Source organism: Mastomys coucha, unplaced genomic scaffold (assembly GCF_008632895.1).
Source record: "Mastomys coucha isolate ucsf_1 unplaced genomic scaffold, UCSF_Mcou_1 pScaffold23, whole genome shotgun sequence".
Lineage (NCBI taxonomy): Eukaryota > Metazoa > Chordata > Mammalia > Rodentia > Muridae > Mastomys > Mastomys coucha.
The window spans coordinates 94,386,229-94,411,534 of NW_022196906.1; the positions used below are offsets into that span (position 1 = coordinate 94,386,229).

The following is a 25,306-nucleotide window of genomic DNA, read 5'->3' on the forward strand; positions in this document are numbered from 1 at the left end:
CTTAGTCTTTTACAGGCATATCACTAACAATGCTAGATTCTGTTAAGTTGCACAGAAGATAGAATTGTTTAAGATATTATTTAGTCTTTCTTCCTGTCTTTAGACTCTTACTGCTCATTTCCCCATGATGCTTCTTGAGCCTTAGAAAGGTGGTATAAGTACCCTCTTTAGAGCAAGGCATTTAATGTTATGCATTCTGAGCCGTGATTCTCTGCCTTTACTACCATCTACTACAGTCATTTGTCTTTACAACCGAGTAAAAGTTCAGTGTGTATATATTTATTTATTACTTAGAGTTCTAAAGAGAATAGAAGATAAAGAGATGGTGGTCAAGACTGTTCTTCTAAAGGAAGACATTAGCCTTTACAGTATACTACATTTTCATTATTTGTATATGTATATCTAAACTGATTCTATTTCTTAGCCTTTAGGCATGGTGCTCATTGGACAACCAAATCTCAATTTAATAAAGATCCAGAGACTAGTCTTTGAGTTGGTAAAAATTATTAAAATTATCACTAAGTTATGATTGGAAAATGACCCTGAAGTATACCCAAGGTTTGAAGGAACATTCTCCTAGGAAACCAATCATAAGAGGGCAGTTTTTCTTCCCCAGGCCAGAATTCTGATTTTACTGGAAAAGGTAGCATTGTGGTCCACTGGATAGCAAGGATTCACTGTATTGTCTTGGCTAAAGCCAAACTCTGCATGAGACTTACATTATATGTGGCCTGTATTGTGAGTGCTCCGTGAAGAGTACAGCCTTAGGCTGATGTACAGGAACAACCAAGTAAACTCTTGGTATTTGGCAAAACCACTAGGAAATTTCTTTTTGTGAATGCATCACTAATGGACAGTACAAAAGCAAAAACAAGCTCCCGAAGAGTGTCACTTAAAAGACAAACAATAAAACCCAGTCAAGACTAATAATAAACACAACTTTAGGCTTTGAGTATCAAGAATGTTTTATCTTAAACATAAAAATAAAATAATTACAGAAAGTTCTGTCGATAATTACATTGTCAAGTATTACATAATATACAGATAATATTACTGTATTGCAGTATGAGAGTTTACAGATGTATGATACTACTGAGAACTATTGCGAAATGTATTACTTATGTGTTATTTACTGGCTTCTTAGGATGGGAGTACCCTCTCCCACATTCCAGATTAGGGTCCATTGTCCCTTCTACCCTTTCCTTTTGGGAGCTCATTGTGTATTCTAGGATTTCATAAGATCCACAGCATTTCTACTGCCTTAGTTTCCCAGATACTAGGATTAGAGGAATGAGATGACACTCTGGCTTAGATTAGCATCTTGAGTTTGCAATCTATAGGTGTAGTGTTTTGGTCATGTGCTTATCTTATTTCAAACCAAGTGAATCTACCCGTTAGCATCTCTATAGAATATTAACTTTGTCCAACCTTTATCTTCTTAACCCTATCAAATAGTTTACAGAGAAATATATATTGATAGAGTTTCACAAATAAGGTCTCAGTGTATACTGCATAGATGGGTGGATTGGGTTGATCTTTATACTAATAGGGAAGATTTAATATTTAACTGCTAGTCAGACTGTTCTCCACATATATTCTCTTTATAGCTTTGGCTTTGTTTTTTCTCTTACATTTTACATTTTTTTTTCATCACTTTAGATTCCTTAGGAAAAACACAAAATACTGATTTTTGTTATGTCTTCTAGTAAGTTGATTATAGAAAAATGTTGGGGCTGGCGACATCCCTTAGCGGTTAAGAGCACTGACTGCTCTTCTGAAGGTCCTGAGTTCAAATCCCAGCAACCGCATGGTGGCTCACAACCATCTGTAATGAGATCAGACGCCCTCTTCTGAGTGTCTAAAGACAGCTACAGTGTACTTACATATAATAAATAAATAAATCTTTTTTAAAAAAAAGGAAAAAGAAAAATGTTATTTTCTCGACTATAATAAGTATTTCAGGTGCCCTTTTATGACCCTGTTGTTTTTTGTTTTAAAGTCTTAGAGTAAAAGTACTTAGCATGATTAGAGCATAAAATCCTGAGTGTTATTCTTTGAACTTTTTATTTCTTCCTGTATATGTGTCAGCATATACATTTGCTTTAAGAATAGATTTACATAATTGTACTTACTTAGGAAAAAGTAACTTTTTTTTATTATTAGTGCTAGTAATCCTAGCTACAGCTTATTATATGAACTAATATATTTAGTAAAATATTTCCTTATATTTATTTAAATCGGGTAAACTCTGATAACCACAGTACTTAACTGTTTTCATTGACAGGAAAAGTATATGTAATATCTGTAGACAGAAGGGTTGATTTTTGACAGAAACAAATATCTATGTACTAAAATTTCATTTTTTATTTTACTTCATACAAGAAAATTCAGGGTTCCTCTTGGCAGAAAGACATTTCTTGGCTTCTTGTTGAATCCAGATATAACTACTTAACACATGTTTCCTAAGTCTTTTTAGCTGAAATACTATGTGCCATTTCCAAATGTGACTTAGAAAACTTTTCCTATGAAAATTTAGAAAGATTTTCTTTTTAAGTGGCCCTTCAGTTTAGGTTATAGAAGAATTATGTGTCTATAATTTTATGTATAAAAATTTAGAATGGTGTAATCAAAATTATAGTGAGTAGTTTTTTCTATCTTAGACATAAAGATATAAAGTTTATGATGTTCTTTTGTATTCTGTTTATATTCTGTAATATTCAGTTTTATGATTCATGTATATCAACAAGGTCATATTTATTGGTAATGTTATTTTTGTCTTTATTTTTAATACTTTTTAGGTTTTTGCTTTTATCAAATTGGAAAAAGACACGTGTTAAAGAAACCACAACCCATTGTGATTTTCCTTATTTCTTTCTAAATCAACTCTCATTTTTATCTATTTTGAGGCTCTTGTTATTTTGTATGTACAAGTTTAGGATTGTTACAGTTTTCTAATGAATATACTCTTTTGTAATCTGTTTGGTAATGTCTTCATTTCTGTCCTGCCAGATATTAATATAGACATATCAAATTTCTTCTGGTCAATTTTCACAACATATCCTTTGTTTTTATGCTTTTATTACAGCCTATTACTAATTCAAATGCCTTTCTTGTGTGTACTTTGTAGTTGGTTCATTTTGTAAATTCTTGTCAATGTCCTTGTTAATCACAAAATATCAATAATCATATCAGCTATTGGGCTCAAAGTGAAGTAATAGAAAGATTGAACTGAAATTTGCAGACTCTTATAGAACATGAAAAATTTTGAAACAGGAGTCAAGCTGGCCTTGAACTTCTTTTCTAGCTCAGGTTGTTTTTGAAATTTTAGTTCTTTTGCCTCAGCCTCACCAGTGGTTGAATTACAGATAGTCACCATCATGATTGTCATAAAACGCAGGCATGTTTTCTTGTATTACTAATTTGTTTATTCGCGTTATATCCTAATATTAGCCTCCTCTCTCCTCCCAGTTCTCCTTTACACAGATCCTTTTCCCATTCCACTGTCTCCTCCTTTGAGAATGAGGAGCACTTTTCTAGGTCTTCCCCTCCCCCCAACCCTGTCCCCTCAGTCTCTGAAGGACTATACATTCTCTCCCAGTGAGTCCAGACAAAGCAGTCCTTTTAGGGGAATGGAATCCACAGATAGGCAGGCAACAGACTGAGTGGCAGGCCCCATTCCTGACCAAGCTGCTCATCTGCTACATATGCAGGGGGCCTAGGTCCAGCCCATGCTTGCCCTTTGGGTGGTGGTTCAGTCTCTGGGAACCTCCCAGGATCCAGGTTAGTTGACTTTGTTGGTCTTCTTGTGGAGTCCCTGCCCACTTCTGTTCCCACAATCCTTTCCTCAACATTTCCATAAGACTCCTGAGCTCCATTTAAATTTTGGCTGTGGGTCTCTGCATCTTTTTTCATTGGCTGCTGGGTAGATTCTCTCAGAGGACAGTTATAAGAGGCCCCAGTATCATTAATGGTGTCTGGGATTGGCTCTTACCCATAGGTTGAGTCTCAATTTGCGGCAGTTGAGGCTGGTCATTTCCTCTATCTCTGCTCTGTGTTTGTCCCTGCACATCTCATAAGTAGTATACATTTTGTATCAATGGTTTTGTGGATGTGTTGCTTTCCTTATCCCTCCCCTGGGAGTCCTGTCTGGCTATTGGAAATGGCCACTTCAGGATTCATATCCCCCACTGCTACAAGTCTTGGCTAGAGTTGCCCCCAAAGACCCTCTGGTTCTTCCCCTCAGTTCTGTCCCTCCATTCACCTCCAATATGTATTTTATTTTCCCTTCTGAGAGAGGTATAACCAGTCTCCCTTGGGCCCTCCTTGTTACTTGACTTCTTTGGTTCTGTTGAGTATAGCATAGTTATCCTTTACAGCTAATATCCACTTATAAGTGAGTATGTACCATCCATGTCTTCACTCAGTATGATATTCTCTATTCTCAAGCTCCATCCATTTGACTGCAAAATTCATTATGTCCCTGTTTTTAATAGCTGAGTAGTATTCCATTGTGTAAATGAACCACACTTTCTTTATCCATTCTTTAGTTGATGGACATCTCGTTTTTTCCCCAGTGTATGACTATTATGAATAAAGCTTCTATGAACATAGTTCGGCAAGTATCCTTGTGGGATGTTGAAGCATCTTTTGGGTATATACTCAGGAGTGGAATTGTTAGGTATTGAGGTAGAACTGTTGCCAATTTTCTAAGAAGCCGCCAAATTTCCATATTGGTGTTCAAGTTGCATTCCCACCAGCAATGGAAGACAATTCCTCTAGTTCCAGATCCTCCCCAACATGTGCTGTCTGCCACTTGAGGTCTTTTTGTTTGTTTGTTTTTTGTTGTTTTTTCGAGGCAGGGTTTCTCTGTGTAGTCCTGGCTGTCCTGGAACTCACTCTGTAGACCAGGCTGGCCTCGAACTCAGAAATCCGCCTGCCTCTGCCTCCCAAGTGCTGGGATTAAAGGCGTGCACCACCACCACCCGGCTTGAGTTTTTGATCTTAGACATTCTAATGGGTGTAAGGTAGACTCTAATAGTTGTTTTTATTTGCATTTCTCTGATGACTAAGGATTTTGAACATTTAAGTGCTTCTTCTCAGCCATTTGAGATTCCTCTGAGAATTCTCTTGTTTAGATCTGTACCCCTTTTGTGATTGGGTCCTTTAATTTGTTGTTATCTAACTTCTTGAGGCTCTCTATATATTTCCTGTCATATGTAGCATTGGTAAAGATCTTTTTCTAATCTGTAGGCTGTCATTTTGTCCTAATTACAGTGTTTTTTGGCTTACAAAAGCTTTTCAGTTTGATGAGGATCCATTAATTAATTGCTGATATTAGTGCCTGAACCATTGGTGTTTTGTTCAGGAAGTTGTCCCCTGTACTGATGAGTTGAAGGCTATTTCCTACTTTCTCTTCTATTAGATTTATTGTGTCTTGTTTTATGTTAAGGTCTTTGATCCCTTGGACTTGAGTTTTGTTCAGGGTGATAATTACAGAGATCAGGGGATCACCCAACTTACCTCAGTCTTTTGTGCACTGGATGGACCTGACTGAGAAGGGATTCAGGGCAGGTTACTCTTGGTGCTCTGTAGGCCTGTATGGAAGCAGGATGGTCTTGGTATCCTGCAAGGCTCCTCCAGATAGAAAGGTGATCTGATCTCACTGCTAGAAAGTGAGATCAGGGGATTATGTACAACTGACTTCAGCTGGCTGTCATGGTTGTTATGTTTTTGATTATTCATGCAGGAATACAGTATTTTTGAGAATACTGTATATAAGAGCGCAGACATTTGGAGAGATTTTTTCTTAAGCTAGTTGTTTTCCAGAGAATAAATGCTCATGTACAACCCTAACAATATTTGTTTCTTGTGTATACAGAGTTCATAGTGTTGATGATATCTTTCATGTCTCTTAAGTTTATGTGAAAAAGTAGCAGAAGACTGAATTTGGTGGTAGGCTGAGTGCTGGCTGTCTGGAAGTGGGTTTTGGTGAATTATTTGGAGAAAAGACTGTAGCTTGGCTACTTTGACAGTGCTTATTTCCATAATGCCACATTTTCTACTCATTTTATTTCACCCGGTAGAGAGGAGCCTAGCTGCTTACTGTAATGTTATATCAAGGTTAATTCAATTAGAAGTGTTGAATTAAGTGGTGTAAAAGTCCATTCACTTGTAAAATCCTCTCACCAACTGAAGGAACTTTATCTGTAGTTAGTGAATTATTTTGCTGTTGTCTCAAAGATATGAACCATTTTAGAAAATAGAACTATGTAAAGTAAGTTTCTCCAGTGAATTATCCTATACTTTTAAAATTATAGTTTTGATACTGTATGTCTTAAATATACATACACTATATGTATGTATATACATACATACATGTATGTATGATGAATATATATATACATTCATCTAATCCTAAGGCATCTTTCACATGACAACTTCACACTTCTTAGAAATACTACACATGTAGCCATCAGTTACTTTTTGTTGCTTATTTGAATGGTATTCAGTTGATTGTGAAAAATGTCTTTCTTTTGAAATAATTTATTCCATTTGGCTAATGTTGGGTCATACTGCTACCATTGGAAATTCTTTAAAAATTTTATAATTTGTCAACTAAAAAATATTGAGTGTACAAAAAATAGTTCCTTTCAGGAAAAAGCCCCAAACTGGTTGTCTAAAACCAAGTGGTCAGCCATAAACTCATATACATAGACATAACATTACGTGGTTTCAACAGATTATAATTATATATTTAGGAATATGTATACACACATATACATAAGCAACAACAATTTAAAAAACAGGCCATGAACTTGGTGGGGGACAGTATGCCTGGGGAATTTCAGTCAGAGCATGAAAGGAAAGGGAAAAGCAACATAATTACATTTTAATTTCAGTTCTATTAAACTATCTCTAAAACTGAAAAATCTCCCTATAAGATTTGACAAAAGGAGAAAAGTGGTTCCTTCTTTGAATCTACTTTACTCATCTTATTCACAGGTCATAAATTATATATGTTCTTTCATTTGAACTTTTCTCTTTTATTTCATGTTCTTTAATTTACTCCCCCATATGTATGTTCTGTCTGTATAAGACTTTTCCTCTTTCCTATACATTTTCAACAGTTTGACAGTTTGGTTGTAAGATATCTTACATGGATACATACTTTTGTTCTTCCCCTTCATTCATCTCTTTTGTTCTCTACCATTGCTTTTCTCTTTATATCTGTTATTCATCCAGTTATACTGATATCTGGTAATGTTTTAAAATCTAGAAAGTGTTATTCCTCTCTGGGGTTTAGTTACTTAGAACCCTGTCACACTCCCCACGTCTTTGGGCCTTATTTTATTTATTTATTTTGGGGGAATAGGTTGTCCCTATGCAGCTCTGGCTGTCCTGGTACATGCTTTGTAGACCAGGCTGGCCTTGAACTCACAGAGATGCTCCTTTGTCTGCCTCCCAAGTGCTGGGTTTTAAACATCTGGCTTCTCTGAGCTTTTTAGTAACATCATTTCATTCACTTCTAGATAATTTTACCTATTTAAGCATTTTATTTATAAAGCTATTTTCTAAGATTGAATTATCTTCTTTGTGATAGCCTAAGTTTTCTGTGTCTGGTACTTTTTTGTTATCCATCTATTATTTCTGATATATTTTCTATTCAGTAGGTTCCTAGTAAGTTTTTATATTTGCACTACAAGGTTCAGTGCTCCAGTCCTCCTTATGTGTCGTGTAACTTGTAATAACATAAATTGATTCTGTCATTTTTCAGGACTAAACAGTAATGCAGTGTTCTTTCACAGTTTGTAGGCCAATGTAGATGTGATGTTTTCTGCTTCATTTTATTTATTACCTATAGCATAAAGCATTTTTGCTTTGACTCTATATCTATATCTTAGAAGCAGTACAGCTTTCCACTTCTACTTTTCACCATCTTTATCACACAGTGTCTGCCACATGAAGTAGAGCTGAATAGTCAACATATCCACTCTCTTGTTTTTCAGCCTCTTTTATCATTATAATCTAATTTTTGTTTACTTTTAAAGCAAAACTTCTTTGGTGTCAACATGGTGCTGCTGGATAAATTTAAGTACTAAATATCTTCTCTTTATTTGAAAGAAGGCAGTTCTCAGTAGAGTCATGGAAGGAAAAACATGTACAACCATATGGTTTTAAGTCACAGAATTGAAAATACTTAGTATTTGTATTGACATTAGGACTCTAGAAATCAGATATTCCTGAATCTCACTTATTTTGGGTAGTGTAAAATGTACTATATTTGCATTGTACTTTTTCTTTTGGTTTGCATAAGCTGGTCATACTCTGTGATGGTTGGTTTTAATTGTCCACTTGATATGTTCTAGGATTGTCTTGGAAAGGAATCTAAATGTGGAATTGTTTGCATCAGGTTAGTCTTGGGCATGGCTGTGAGAGATTTTCACAATTATATTGAGTTCTGAAGACCTATCTTAAATGCTGGCTGCACCATTTAATGGACCAAGCCCTAGACTGACTCCAGAGTCTTGAGAGGACAAGTTGAGCAGTGCAAACATGTGTTAATTTCTTGCTTTCTGTATTTGACAGTGGATGTTATGTGAGCAGTTGGCTCCAAGTCCTACTGCGTTGTCTTCCCTGGGAAGATGTACTGAAACAGTATTATGAGCCAATAGCCTGTTCTTCTTAGTTCAGGGTATTTTTATCACATCAGTAGAAAAGAAACTAGATAATTTTGACATGTTTATTTTGTATATTAACAACTTTACTAGTTATGTTGGAAATAGAACAAAGATATGAACATGAACAAGTATATACAGTTATGTTCATAAGAATCACTTTTGTTTGTAATACCACTTATAGAAACAACATTAATGTGTGCACACTACAGTTTTTCTAGAAGGGTGATACACATATGAATTTTAAAATTTACTCATCTCACATTTATTTCTGATTATAAACATCATAATAGTTTGGGGCTGGAGAGGATTACATACAGGAAGGGAGACTGAGAAGTTATTTCAATTCTGGAAATGCTTTATTTCCTCATCTGATTATGATTATACATCTGTGGAATCATAACATTTTATCAATACATAATTAAATTTTATGTGTTTCACTGCATATAAATATATTTTGGTATAGAAATTTTTAAAAGATTGATTTTATATATTTCCATTAAAACAATACAACTACTTCCTCTCAATAAAATCCCAAACATTAGATTGCCATTAGGATGTTAATTTTTTTCCAATATTAGGAAAACAAAAAACTTATTAAGCTAATACTAAATATTTTAAAGCAATTCAGGGCTTTTTAGTCACCCATTAGTTTCCTAACTTGCTAATTTTATTAAGTTACTTTGTAAGTGAATTTTCAGTTATCCTGTCATTGTATTTTGTTGAATCACTTTAGTAGAGTTTGTTCCTCTTTTTTTAATGGAGTTATTTTCACATGTATTACACATTATACTTTTTTTGTGTCACCATCCTTTATTATCCTCACTATATCTGATCCTTATCATTTTTCCTGCAAATCACTATCTCACTTTTTTCTCCCCTGTTCTTTCTTCTTGTTCCTCCTAGTACTCTCCCTTTTTGTTGATCCAGAGTTTATTTAATTAGTATTATTCAACAGAATTAAACATGAGCCAGATATAGGAAGGTGCACACTGAAGAACGTTAAATTTGGTGTTTTATTTTTCCGCTGTTCTTTACCAGTGTGCCACTAATGTTTGCATTCAATGCAGACATAATGGCTATATTGAATGAGTGCCTTGCTCTGGTTATTTGAAGTATTTTAACAAAAAGACCATGTACTCTTTGTCTTTATTAAAGAAGAATTCATACAAGCTCAGTTGTATTGAAACATTTGTTTTAGATATTGGTGTCATGTTTATTAGATGCCTTTTGAGATCTAGTAGTATAGCAATTTTCTTAAAATTTTGATTCAATTATTTGATTTACAAATACTGACTAATTGTTGCATTACTCAAAAAATTATGTTTGTTAAACTTGGTGTGCATTTTTTTATGTACACTACTAGTGGATTAAGTTTGCTAAACTTAGGAATCCCTTATCTATGTATAAGTTAATTTTAATTTTATACGTTAAACAGTTTTATTTGTTTACTAGTAATCTTTGTGGGATTTTAAGGCTAGTTATGTCTTTTGCTCTATTGAGATCTAGTAACGAAACTCTTATTAGCCTTATAAATAGAGAAGTCTGCTTTTATTTGACAACAGAACAATAGTTTCAGGTAAGTGATTGTTTTATTTAATTAATTTCACATACACACAAGCTTTTTTAAAGATCTGTTTAGTGTGATGTAAAATTTTCTAAAATCATTTTTGTGTTTTGTTTTTTTTTTTCTATAGTCCGTGGTGGATGACTGGATTGAATCCTATAAACAAGACAGGGACATCGCACTTCTGGATTTAATCAACTTTTTTATCCAGTGTTCAGGATGTCGAGGTACACAGTTGTGAAATAAATGCTGTTTATTGAACCTGTCAGTTCAGCAGTGTAACATCATGCACCACTAGTCAGAGAATTCATACTTGAATTGTGTTTTCATTATTTTTGGCAGAGCAAATGGTCTATGTTTTAAGGATACTTACTCCTTTCCTGATCAGTGTTACCTGTCCAAATAGCAATACGTTTCTTGTATTTCTTTCAAAATTGTCAAGAAAAACTAAAATTTGCATTGTTTCTGAGTTGCTTTTTTTCTCATCACAAATTTTCTGTTCTACTTGTCAATTTTTCATCTATCCTCATAGCTGTTCACATTTTTGACAAAATGAATGTTGTGGTTATTCTTGTCAGCTTCATCTAATTTAGAACCATTTTGGAATCACCTCTGGGTATTTCTGTAAGGACATTTCTAGAAAGCTGAAGAGAGTAGATCCACCATTAATGTGGGTGACATCATCATACTGGGGCACTGCAGTCAGCAAAAGGAGGACAAAATTTTGAGCACACGTAGTCATCTCTCTGCTTCCTCATTACATCTTGTATTTATTTCTTTATTTCTTACATTTACTATTTTATTGAAATCAAAATTATTACAGGCATTTCAAAACATACTAATACATATTAATTGAAGTTAGGAAGCTTGTTTTCTGGTTCTGTCCACTTGGTGTTCTGTGTGCCCTTTGTACCCTCATAGGTAACTCCTTCCTAGATTTGAAAAGTATTCTTGGGAATGGAGAAATGGCTCTGTGGTTAAGAGCACTGACTGCTCTTCCAGAGGACATGAGTTCAAATCCCAGTAACCACATGGTTGCTCACGGCCATCTGTAATGAGATCTGATGCCCTCTTCTGGTATGTCTGAAGACAGCTACAGTGTACTTATATGTAATAAATAAATAAATCTTTTTTAAAAAAAGTATTCTTTTGAGACTTTATTGAAAATATTCTTATGCCTTTGACTGGTTTTCTTCTCTTAGATACCTATGATTTCTAGGTTTATCTTTTATAGTGTTCCAGAATTCCTCATGTTCCTTTCATGGGTTTTCTTAGACTTTGTGGAATCTTCTAATTTGTTTTTAAGAACTGATAATCTCTCTCTTAGTTGATCCAGTCTGTTGGCGAGACGGTCCTTTGAAATTTATGTTTCACTTTCTGAGTTTGTGGTTTTGTGTTTTATTTAAGGTTAGCTTTTCTTTAGAGATTCTTTTTTCAAATTCTATTTTCATATCTTGATTATTTTTCATTAATTTATTCAGTTGTTGCTTTGTGGTCTTCATTTTAACATTCATATTCTCTTTGAGTATCTAATTTTGAAGTTTTGAAGTAATTGTCATTTATTTAAAATTGAAAGTAGAATAAAAAACAGATTTTGTTTGTTTGTTTGCTTATTGTATATGAGTACACTGTCGCTGTCTTCATACACTCCAGAAGAAGTTATTGGATCCCATTACAGATGGTTGTAAGCCACCATGTGGTTGCTGGAAATTGAACTCAGAACCTCTGGAAGAGTAGTCAGTGCTCTTAACTGCTGAGCCATCTTTCCAACCTGAAAATAGGGGTTTTAATATAATATATTCTGGTCTCAGTTTTCCATCCACCAAAATCCACACTTTCTTTGTGGATTAGAATACAAGCAGATATCTAAAATAATAATAATATAAAATAAAAACAAATCAGGATAGGACAAACCAAAAAGATAATGTGGTTGATAGTATTGTGTGCTATGAAATCATTGTTTTATGTGTTAGCAAAGTTGGTTTTGTCAGGGAGTATTATGGGGTGCAAATTTCTTGAAGTAGACAAATTGTTTTGGTTATTTGTGTTTCATATTCTTGTCATAGGATCTAGGCATCTGGAGTTACATTATCTGTAGAATTTCTTGGTATGTCTATTTGGTCTCACCTTTGGATTTTCTTTTCTTTTCTTTTTTTTTTTTTATTACCCCATTTGGTCTGATTGTGGATCAGGTACCTGATGCTATGGAATCAACTTGGGGGCAACTCTTGATAGTTAAATATGGTTTCTGAAGTATTCCCAGCTCAGCTACCAAAAGATTTGATTTCTCAGCCTAGGAGCAAACCTTTCTGTTAGTGTAGTAGATTGTTCTGCTAATGTTCAGAATTCCTTGGAGGGCTGTCCAGGTTGTACAGGTGGTCCTTTGGAGGCAGTAGGGGTTCACAGTTAAAATTGGCAGTGTAAGTGGAATGTCATGTCTTTCTCAGGTGAAGGTGGGTGTTATGCTGAAGGATGCCTGTCTGTGCTGGAGGTCTTGGTGTATGGTGTGACCAACTGTCTCAGGGGCTTCCTGCCTGTAGTCCTTCTCTGCGGTACCTGGTCAAGCTGAGAATTGCGTAATTCAGTTCTCTAGTTTACTCCCATGACTGAATTTAATCTTTTCTTACTCACTACAAGTCCTTCTTATCCTGAGATAAATAATGATAATAGTTTTACTCTGTGCTGTTTTGCTGTTCTCTCCTCCCTGGTGCAGTTAGGAGTCTTAACTCCTTCCCTGAGAAGGGCTTCAGAGGCCACTTTGAGATAAACATGTTTGGGTCTAAAATGATGAGAATGGGTAGTAGAACCCACTAACAGAGCCGCCGCCGCCACCACCACCACCTTCCTCTTCTTCTTCTTCTTCTTCTTCTTCTTCTTCTTCTTCTTCTTCTTCTTCTTCTTCTTCTTCTTCTTCTTCTTCTTCTTCTTCTTCTTCTTCTTTGCTTTCATGATATTTTTTTATTAGATTTTTTTTATTTACAATATGTCCTTTCCCAGGCTCCCCTCAAAAAAATAAAATAAGAAAATGAAAAAAGAAACAAACCTATAGGCAGTGGTGGTGCACGCCTTTAATCCCAGCACTTGGGAGGCAGAGTCAGGCGGATTTCTGAGTTCGAGGCCAGCCTGGTCTACAGAGTGAGTACCAGGACAGCCAGGGGTACACAGAGAAACCCTGTGTCAAAAAAAACAAACAAACAAAAAGAAACAAACCCAAAACTAAAACAATCTCCTGTTTCCCTCCCCCCTCTCCCTGCTCACCATCCCACCCTCTCCTGCTTACTGGACCTGGCATTTTCCTACACTGGGGCATAGAACCTTCACAAGGCAAGGGCCTCTCCTCTCATTGATGACCGGTTTGGCCATCCTCTACTATACACATGCTGCTGGAGCCATGAGTTCCTCCCATGTGTATTCTTTGGTTGGAGTTTTAGTTCCTGGGAGCTCTGAGGGTACTAGTTAGTTCATATTGTTTTTTCATCCTAAGGGGCTGCAAACCCTTCAGCTCCTTGGGTCCTTTCTCTAGCTCCTTCATTGGGGACCCTATACTCAGTCCAATGGATGGCTGTGAGCGTCTACTTCTGTATTAGTCAGGTACTGTCAGAGCCTCTCAGGAGACAGCTTTCTCAAGCTTCTGTCATCCAGTACTTGTTGGCATCCACAATAGTGTCTAGATTTGATGATTGAATATGGGAAGGATTCCTAGGTGGAGCAGTCTCTGAATTGTCCTTCCTTTTAGTCTCTGCAGAGCCTACTTCTTAGTGATCCAAAATAATAGATGATAGTTTACTAATATAATGTACAACCATCTTCATTCTTACCAAGGAAGGAATATATTCATATTTTAACTAGGAATGTTACAAAGTATAGACTGCCATCTAGAGACAGACACATCAGTGAAGGTAAAATCACAACTTTAAAGCTATTCTAAAAATTACATATTTTATAAAATATCCTCATAATATTTTTTTATTTTTACCCCATTATTGCACACATAACCCAGGTAATTTACATGCATTCCAATCTACTTAAAAATTTTTGTTGCAAATATTTGTTAGAAAGCAACCAGAATGTGCCTTTTTCTCTACATTCCCCCAGCTTCCCTTCTTAGTACATTAGAAAGATGCTCAAAGCCATTGCCTTACTAGATGATCAGTCCTGCATTTATTGTATGCTCATTATTTCTTTAGTGAGTTCTTTCCAGTTTTAATAGTCTTAGTACAACTTTGCTTTTTTGAAGGTTTCCTCTACCAAATTCATTGATATCTTTGGCAGTCTTTCCCTGTTTTATTTTGATTTACAGCTCATGTAAGCCTAGATAAAGCAAACATGAAAGAGAGACCACCAAAAGTTTGTCCTAGTATTTGACTGCAGTATCCCTTCAACACCATAATGGCAGATACTTATTAACAATCTGTGACTTTAATCTTTGAAATAAGAGGCTGATTCATACACAAAACCCTTGAAAGACCTTTACTATTGGGAATGCTTCTTTCTAGTATATTAGGTAGTAGTAGTATATTTCATCACACATAGGTTTCAGTAGTGCTGAATATGTAGTGTTGTTAAAAACTTGAAACTTAAAATGTTATTGGCAATATTGTTATAGTATCAAGTAGCAAGAATTTACCTGTCTCTACTTTCCTATCTTTAATTTTTTAATGTAACTGTCACATTTATGCACTTTTATTTTAGTTGGAAATTTACAAAGGGTCAGGTCCCTGCTAGTATAGAACTTAGGGGTAGTAAAGCTCAAAATGGACAAGAAGCATCAAAGAATACAATTCCTACTTCTGGACAGTATATAAGGTTCTACATACAGAGGTGACACAGTTGTGGTTCTCTAGCCCATAATATGGTTTACATGCAGAGGTATGTGAGTTTACTTGTTCCCATGTTTCTTCTGATTACTTCATTCCATTCTCTTTCTGGTAAATACAGTATATTCTGGATAAGGATATTTAGTGCTGTTGAGCCTAATCATCTCTACTTTAGATTGAAGACTAGGTATAGTTGGTTAGGTAACTGCTACAGTAATTTTTCTGGTTCTAAGAAAAAAAAAAAAACAGGTTCCAATTTTCCAAACACTGTTTTAACCTGGAAACACAGGTATGTAGAAGTCCAGGTTCCATTAGAGTTCTAGGGAGTTTCTAGAGTTCTACCAAAACCGACAACCCAAGAAAACGTCCTATCACTTCATGGACTTCTGGTTAAGAGCAGTGGTAAAAATAGGCTAAGTATTGACTCAGCTTTTTATGAACTATAAACATAATGTACAAGATTTAGCTTGTTATTTTCTTGAATATGTTTTTCTTATCTCTATATTGTTTCTTATATGAATGTCTTTTTAAACTTCAGTGTGCTATACATTCTCCAGGCTCTAGAATTTAAAGCATTGAGCAGAGAATGAATCAGCTCTCAAGATGAAGTATAAATGGCATATATAAACATAAAAACAAATTTCAGTATGACTATTCCTCAGGGAAATGCAAATGAAGCATGCATTGAGATTCTGTCTTCTTCCAGAATGTCAGTAATCAAGAAAACACATAATAACTATTGACAAGGAAATGGACAAAAGGGAATTCTTGAGTTACAAATCCTCTTAAGAATGCAAACTAATCTAGACACTATGGAAATCAAGGTCCACAAAAAAAAAAAAAATAAAGGTAGATGATTAAACTTATGACCAAATTACTCCTTCTAGACATTACCCAAAGATATGCACACCACACAGGTGCTAGCACACCAATGCTTATTGCAGCGCTGTTCACTGTTGCTAAGTTATGGTGCTAGACTAGGAGTTCAGCAACAGAGAGATGGATAAGGAAAATATGGTTTTTGTATTCAGCAGGACTTTGTTTTATAGTCATAAAAAGAATGAAGTCATTTTATTTGTAGGAAAATTGATTCAACTCTGAACAAAAAGGTAGTTAACTAAAGTTATTTGAGTTTCATAGAGACTATGTACATTTTGCTGTGCACCATGCTAATAAAAAATGAAGCTGAAAAACACTATTATTTCAAAGATTTTGCTACCAAAATATATTCCAACCAAATTGGAATGTTAGAGGATTTGTTTGATTGATTGTTTTTTCGAGGCAGGTTTCTCTGTATAGCCCTGGCTGTCCTCTCTGTAGGACTCACTCTGTAGACCAGGCTGGCCTCGAAATCAGAAATCTGCCTGCCTCTGCCTCCCAAGTGCTGAGATTAAAGGCAAGCATCACCACTGCCTGGGGCTAGAGGATTTTTACTCTGTTTTGATTATTAATATGACCACTAGCCTTTATACATAGTGATAATTATCAAAGGATATGTTTCACTGCTGTAGTTTTTAGGTTAGAATTTTTTTTTATTAATCTTCATATGATAGTAAAAATAATTAACCATAAAACTTTCATTCTGGTAAATTCGTCTTGGGTTTTTATACTGCTACCTTTCAATGAATGCAGATTAATAAAGGCTCCACAGGTGCCTTTTAAGATGTTTTGTTACTGTTATTCTTTCCTTTCTGTAACTAATACCTATCAGAAATGGAAGTCAGGATAGTTTTACTTTTGTTCATGGTCATTGCTTTGGATCATGGTTGGCTACTACTTCTTTGATTCCAAGAAAATACAGAATATAATGTCAGCTGACAATTGTAGCAAAGGCTGCTTAGTTTATAGTGGCCAGACATTAGGTAGGAGTGTTAACAGAAAGGGTCCAGAGCAAGATATAATTTCAAAGTTAACCTCCTTAGTGATGTCTTCCTCCAGGTAACCACCACTCGTTAGAATTTTCAGGATGTCTAAAATGGTAGCTCCTCAAGCTGGGGATCAAGGCTTCATCATGGACCTGTGAGGGACATTGCATATTCAAATTACAACCTTCTACCCTTCTCACTAGATGTTAATTTCGTAATGCAAAAGTAGTCAGTCCATTTCTTACGAGTCACTATGGTGTTACCAGATCTATTTTCATTCATATACTCAAGTCCAGTGTCTTTCTTCTTAGTGCCCTTAATATCAAAAAGAAATTTGTATTCATACAACATATAGTGGCATAGAGGAAACAGTTCTATTTTAAAAGATAGGTATAGGAGGTAGGAGGGACTTAAAGTAAGACTGAAAGCCAACTGGGCAGATATTAAATCTTTTAGATCCATATCTGATATCCAGGCATCGGGGCATAACATGAGGTCCATTTGCCTGGGGAAGCTCCACCTCTTCAGCCTTGCACTTCTGCAGTTTGTAGTTTCTTTCCATTCTTTCCCCTTTCTCCTCTCCCCTCTTCTTCCTTCCCTTTCCTTTCCCCTACCCTACCTCATATCTTTCCTCTCTCCTTGTCTATCTCTTCTCCATTCTCCTGCCCCTCCCCACCTCTCTTTCTGACTGAACTTTATCTGCTGTCTTTTCAAGACCAAAATTCCATATCTTGTTGGTTTTTAAGTTTTGGAGGTCTTCACCTTCTGTCTCCTAGCTTCATACATTCCTTCTTAGGTGCTGCATGCAGAAATTTGAAACTTGTCATAAATTGTCCAGCCTTCCTGGCTTTTCTTTGAAATATGCGTAGTTGTGTCTGTGATGCTTATAGTCTTCCTTTCTGTATCTTTTATTCCCCGCCCCCCTAACCCCTTTCCTTTCTCCCACTCACTCTGACCCCTTTTCTTCCTTCTTTCCTTCTTTCCTTCTTTCCTTCTTTCCTTCTTTCCTTCCTTCCTTCCTTCCTTCCTTCCTTCCTTCCTTCCTTCCTTCCTTCCTTCCTTCCTTCCTTCCTGTTGTTGTTTTCGAGACAGGGTTTCTCTGTGTAGCCCTGGCTGTCCTGGAACTCACTCTGTAGACCAGGCTGGCCTCAAACTCAAATTGGCCTGTTTTGTTTGTTTGTTTGTTTCTCATTTCGGATGGTTGTGAGCCACCATGTGGGATCTGAACTCATGCCCTCCAGAAGAGCAATCAGTACTCTTAACCGATGAGCCATCTCAATAGCCCTCTGAATCTTTTAAAAAGCAGCACCATGATCATTGTCATCATGCAGCTTGAGCCATAGCCTGGCTTAGACTGTAGTTTCAACAGCTTCCTGAATGCCTGAGCAACTGAATTTAGTAAAATTATCTTGAGGAAACAACTTCCTAGGTAAACCTTTGTGACCAGTGATTCCTGGCATTATTTGCATCATTCTTGAGTTTGCCCCATGTGAGAACTAGTGTATTGTTGAAATGCTTTTAAGGTTTCCTAATGCTCAGGTGCTGAGCTTCTGTCTAAACTTTCCTCAATTGGCATCATTAAAGCAAATTTACAGGTTTCTCTTTGCCATGATCAAAGTTTTCCATGATATTTCTAGGTTTTTTTTTTCCGCCTCTTATTTCTACTTCATCAGCTAGTAAGCACCTGAATTTGGGCTTCAACTTTTCTATATCAAATCAATTATTTTGACATCTTTAAATTTATCCTTCCATAAAATTTCATATCATTGACAAAACAAAACAGTGTCTTCCTCTCCTTCCATCCCCCCACCATAACATGATTGATATCTGGTCTAATTCCCAAATACAGTCCTGTTTCCTCATGAGCACAGTTTTCTCCACAGTTTACTCCCGTTTCTGCTCAAAACTTCCACTTTGTATTTCTTACATTTTAGGCCTCTAGCCTGAGGCCCCACAAACATGTTCCAAAAGGTTCTGAACTCAGTGATGAGGTTTTGTTACAGTCATAACCCTTCATTCTAATTTTCTAGGTTGGGCAATTTTCATTACAGGCAGGAAAAATTTACATTGACTTACAACTTCAGAATTTTCTGTTCATGGTCAATTCTCTCTGTTACTGTTCAGTAAGGCATTGAATTTTATAATGGCTATAGAAATACATGATATAGGGTATCCATTTCATGGCATTAAGGAAGCATAAAAAGAAAATAAGAGGCTGGAAGAATATATACATAATCTCTATAAGATTAACTGCAGTGACTGGATCCTTACCTTAGGCCTCAACTGCTAAAATTTCTTGCAGTTCCCAAAACAGGACAAGTAACAGTGGGCCAAGGTTTCAATGAGCCTGTGACAAACATTCTATATTTATAATTTATAAGAATTTGCTTAATCTTTTAAAGAAGTAGAAGTGGAGACAGGAGTAGCACTAAACAGAGAGCTCAATGGATCCAGGATCAATAAATTTTTTTTCAATTTTATTTTATTAATCATTTTATTCGTTAACATTTCAAATGATATCACCCTGCCCAGTTACTCCTCCACCAACCCCCAATCCCATCCTCTCTCTCTCCCCTCCCTTTTTCTGTCTATGAGGGTGCTCCTCCACCTATTCACTCACTCCCACCTGACCCCTCTAGCAACCCCCTACACTGGGGCATCAAGTCTCCACAGGACCAAAGACCTCTCCTCCTATTCAGATAAGGCCATTCTCTGCTACATTTTTATCTGGAGTCTTGGCTCCTTCCATGAATACTCTTTGGTTCTTGGTTTAGTCCTTGGAAACTCTGTGTGATCTGGTTAGCTAATATTGTTGTTCTTGTGGGGTTTCAATCTCCTTCCTCTCCTTCAGTCCTTCAGTCCTTCTATTGTGGTCTCCTTGCTCAGTCTGATGATTGGCTGTCAGTATATGCATCTGTATTTCTCAGGTGGCTCCTGTTGGCAAGCACTTCTTGGCATTAGTAATAATGGGGATTGAGGGTGGTGCCTGCAGATGGGATAGATTCTTAGGTGTGATTGTCTCTGAATGACCTATCCTTCAATCTCTGTTTCATTTTTTGTCCCTGTCTTTCCTTTGGACAGGAACATTTCTGGGTTAAAATTTTTGAGATGCATGGGTGGCCCCATCCCTCAACTGGGGGCTGTGCCTATCTACTGGGGGTCGTCTCTACAGGTTGTATCTCCCCTTTGTTGGGTATTTCAGCTGAAGTCATTGCCACTGGCTCCTGGGAGTCTCTCACATCCCTAGAGTATGGGACTTTATACTGGCTACCTGTAGCTCCCTACCCACCTCTGCTACTTGTTTCTATTCAATTTCCTGATTCTCTGTACTTCTCTCCTGTCCCTTCCAATACCTGTTTCTTCCACCCCCTGTTTTTCTCACCCCCACTTTTGTCCCAGGTCCCTCTCTCCCTTTAGCTACTGTGATTATTTTGTTCCCTGTTCTATGTAGGATTGAAGCACCTACACTTTCATCTTCCTTTATCTTAAGCTGTATATGGCTTGTGGGATGTGTCATGGATATTCTGAGCTTTTGGGCTAAAATACACTAATCAGTGAGTACTTATTGTTTGTGTTCTTTTGTTTCTGTGTTACATCACTCAGGATGATATTTTCTAGTTTCATCCATTTGCCTGTGAATTTCATGAAGTTATTGTTTTTAATAGCCGAGTTAGTACTTTGTTGCGTAAATGTACCACATTTTCTGTATCCATTCTTCTGTTGAGGGATATCTGGTTTGTTTCCAGCTTCTGGCTATTATAAATAAGGCTGCTATGTATGAGTATAGTAGAGCATATGTCCTTGTTATATGTTGAAGAATCTTTTGAGTATATGCCCAGGAGTGGTATAATGGGTATTTGGGAAGAACTATTTCCAATTTTCTGAGGAGCCGCCAGATTGCTTTCCAGAGTGGTTGTACCAGCTTGCAGTCCCACTAGCAGTGGAGGAGCGTTCCTGTTTCTCCACATCTTTGTTAGCATCTGCTGTCACCAGAGGTTTTGCTCTTAGCCATTCTGATTTATGTGAGGTGGAATCTCAGAGTTGTTTTGATTAGTATTTCCCTGATAACTAAGAGTGTTGAACATTTCTTTTTAAGTGAGATTCCTCTGTTGAGAATTCTCTGTTTAGCTCTATACCCCACTTTTAAATAGGGTTATTTGGTTTTTTGGAGTCTAACTTCTTGAGTTCTCTGTATATATTGGATATTAGCCTTCTATCGGATGTAGGGTTGGTAAAGATCTTTTCCCAATCTGTTGGTTGCAGTTTTGTCCTATTGACAGTGCCCTTTGCCTTATAGAAGGTTTTCAATTTTATGAGGTCCCATTTGTCGCTTGTTAATCTTAGAGCATAAGCCATTGGTGTTCTGCTCAGAAAATTTTTCCCTGTGCCCATGTGTTTGAGGTTCTTTACCACTTTCTCTTTTGTTAGATTCAGTATATCTAGTTTTGTGTGGAGGTCCTTGATCCACTTCAACTTGGGCTTTTTACAAGGAGATAAAAATGGACCAATTTTCATTTTTGTACATGCCAACTGCCACTTGAGCCAGTACCATTTGTTGAAAGTGACCATAGGTATTTGGGTTTATTTTTGGGTCTTGAATTCTATTCCTTTGATCTACCTGTTTGTCTCTGTACCAATATTATGCGGGTTTTTATCACTATTTCTCTGTAGTACAGCTTGAGGTCAGGGATGGTGATTCCCCCAGAAGTTGTTTTATTGTTGAGAATGGTTTTCTCTATCCCAGGATTTTTTTGTTATTCCAGATAAATTTGAGAATTGCTCTTTCTATCTCAATGAAGAATTGTGTTGGACTTTTTGATGGGGATTGCATTGAATCTGTAGATTGCTTTTGTTAAGATGGCCATTTTTACTATGTTAATCCTGCCAATCCTTGAGCATAGAAGATGTTTTTATTTTCTGAGGTCTTTAATTTCTTTCTTCACAGACTTGAAGTTCTTGTCATACAGATCTTTCCCTTGTTTGGTTAGAGTCACACCAAGAAAAGACACCCTTCACAATAGTCACAAGTAATATAAAATATCCAGGTTCAATCTCTTATACCTACTTGCAAGATCCCAGTCATCTGAATTCCACTTACAGGGGATCTGATGTCTTCTTGTGGCCTTTGCTGGTTCCAGGCATGTACCTAGTGCACTTGTAGCCACTTACATTAAAAAAAAAATTCTTTTTATATTCCTCATCTCCTTAGCTGTCAGTCCCATAAATTTGATTATTCTGGAAGGTAACAATACTTTTCAGATTGCTACATACCTTTTCAATAATATTTGAATATTTTAATATATAACATGTGTTTCAATATCTCTTTTGTGAGTATATTCATTTATTCTATACATAATTCTTTATCAATCCTGGCCGACATTTTTGTATTATAGCTCAATGGAGCCCTTAATAATTAAAAATAAATAGTAGTTAGTCCTTTCCAGTTTTCCAAAGTAGGTCAATTAACTAGCAAAATCTGTTTGCAAGTTTCTATTTAGAGGTCTTAGTTTTCTCATCTGTACAGTAAGAGAAAAAATAGTTGGGCAAATTTAATGTGCAGCTGATCTTTATAAATGGTGTGTGAGTTTTTCTTAATTTTTTTCTATTGCATTGATTCAATCAATACTTGTAAATTATTTGAGACCCTTAAAAGTTTTTCTGAGTGGTTCAGTATGAGTAATCAGTGCCATTGAATTTGTAAATTTGTAATTTTGATAATTGAAAATTTTCATATCACAGAGGTTGCATGAAGCCTTGTTCTCATTATCATTTGTAATCATTTTTATTTAGAGATAGTTTTTGTCTGTAGCTTGAGATGAAATCAAATTCAGAAACCTATAATAGCTGAGTGTTAGGATTACAGGTGTGCATGACCAACTTATCCTAAGTTATTACCAACCTTTAGATTGCTGCTATTATTTATAATTTGAGAATTCTTCATTGTTAAAACAAGGTTTAAATTATTGCTATTATTTGAAATATTTCCTTACTGTAAAGACAATATCAAATAATCTTACAGATTTCTTTTAAAAAAGGTGTGTGTGTGTGTGTGTGTGTGTGTGTGTGTGTGTGTGTTAAAATCAATTGTTTAGGATGGTGATTACGTAATTAGTTCAAGATTGTCTCAGATAAGTTTTTAATGTTTTAAAGAATACTATTTAATACCAATTTTTCTCTTTTTTGGAATTTATGTTCTATGAATGTTGAATATTATAAATACATTCACAAATATGTTTGTAACCTTGTCCCCTCCCTCTGGCATGGTCTTGTTATATCTTCAGGTTCACCTGAGATTATGGGCATGTATGAGCATGCCAAAGGTGACATACACATCTTTATAAACCAGAATACAAGCCCCAAAAGATGGCTCAGAGGGTCAAGGTGCTTGTTTTCACACCCAGCAATCTGTGTTTGATCCTTGGGACAATACATAGTGAAAAGAAAAGAACTGACTTTTGCAACCTTTCCTCTGATTGCTCACACACACATACATACAAATATTTACATACAAAGAAATTAATATGAAAAATTAAAAAGCTCCAAATCAAACATCTTCAGATTGCCTCTTTAATTTGGTCCCAATAATTCAGTTTCAGCAATGCTTTTTTTCCTTTTTATAGAAATTTTCAATAAGAAAAATGTCAGGATGTCAGGAGTTTTTGAAACAACTAATGGAATTAAAATTTTAATAAGTCATTGTGTTTGCAGTCCTTTGTTTTTCAAAAATGAGTGAGTTACTAGGTATATAAGATATGTATTGCCATGTTAGATAGTGTAAAAATTTTGTACTGAATTGAATTGAACTTTGAAAATTACTTACATCCACTCAGGTAAATTACAGAAAGCGAGAGATCAGAAAATTGTCTCTAGATGCAGTAAATTGTTGGTGTAAAAACCAGTTTATTGAAGAAACACATGTAAAATAAAGTATTACTTTAGGAATGGAAAGAGTGTTGTAGCAATCTGGAGATAGCTTTTCTTAAAAGGCATTTATTTAGTCATTTGTGGAGACACGTGACCAGTTAAAAATTAAGGATAATTATTTGGAATATTACTCTGTGCAAGTGTATGCAAGGGTTTTCTTGTTATAATACTACCTCAACATCCATATGTTTTTTTAAAATTATGGCCTTTGACATTTCAGTTATTAGTAGGGTTATTTATATTTGATAGTCCCTGTAAAGATAAGAACCCTAAGCTTCTCTTCCTAGCATTTTCATTGCTGTTTACTCTTTTCTTGTCTCTCACAATGTTAACATTCAAAATATCTTCTTTCTGATCTCTTATAAGTATTTCATTGAAAAAAAAAGCCAAGCAGTGGTGGCGCACACCTTTAATCCCAGCACTTGGGAGGCAGAGGCAGGCAGATTTCTGAGTACAAGGCCAGCCTGGTCTACAGAGTTAGTTCCAGGGCAGCCAGGACTATACAGAGAAACCCTGTCTCGAAAAACCAAAAAGAAAAAAAAAAAAAAGAAGGAAGGAGGGAAAAGAAAATGCAGGCAAAAATACCATGCTTGAGCTTGGCATATCAGTCATGGAAGTTGAATAGAGCATTATTTCAGCATTCTTACATTATGAAAGTCTGGGATATGTATTGCAGGATGTGTTAAGTATTGCAGTAGTATTGTTAGCATTATCCACTCTTTTTTTCTTTCTTATATTCCCCTTGCCTATACATCATTAGGTTTGTAAGGTTTTAGGTTGTTAATGTTTCTGAAGTTCTGAGTTGCAGAATTGATGGAAGAACCCACAGGGTGGGCTTTCTAAGAAGAGGTGATTTTTTTTTTCCCCCAGTTTTTAAAACCACCTTGAGTGATTTAAATTTTTTCTTAAGATTAGGAAAATTAATGGATCAAAGATACAACTTATATAAATATTGACATTTCATTTTTCAGATGAATGACTTTGTATAAATGTGTACATCTACTTATCACCTCTTCAGTTGCCATACATAATGTTTTCCTGTCTCTTAGGCGTTTTAATTTTATAGCAAATTTCTTTGCTCTCCTAATCTTCATGTACACTTGTTCATGCCTGGCAACTTTCAGGCTAATCAGTATAGTTTTACTCGTTTTAGAGATTGTTGTTTGCTTATTTATTTGTTTTTACAACTTTGATTTATTTTTGGCTCCTGGGATAATGTTATATGGAAAAAAGAAGCCACAAATGTAACATAAAGTGAATTTCAGAAGTATACCAAACCAGTAGGACCAAACCAAGGGCAGGAGGAAAATAGCAAAAACAAAGATCTCAATTCCCCTCTGTGAAGTGTTCCAAACAGCCAGGTGGCATGCTTGTAGGTTAAGTGGATTGGGCAGTTTCTGAAAATTTAGAGACTATCTTTGTTAGCGTTTGTATTCCTGCACAAGCATCTTGACCAAG

General features: G+C 35.8%; 1 protein-coding gene across 1 annotated transcript in view; it reads left to right on the forward strand.

The window, feature by feature from the left end:
- Stag1 (stromal antigen 1) overlaps positions 1-25,306 on the forward strand; it is a 268,526-nt gene that overhangs the window by 48,375 nt on the left and 194,845 nt on the right. Inside the window, exon 4 of the mRNA XM_031346345.1 lies at positions 10,373-10,469. Coding sequence (XP_031202205.1) covers positions 10,373-10,469 — 97 coding nt within the window. The remainder of the gene's footprint in view (positions 1-10,372; positions 10,470-25,306) is intronic.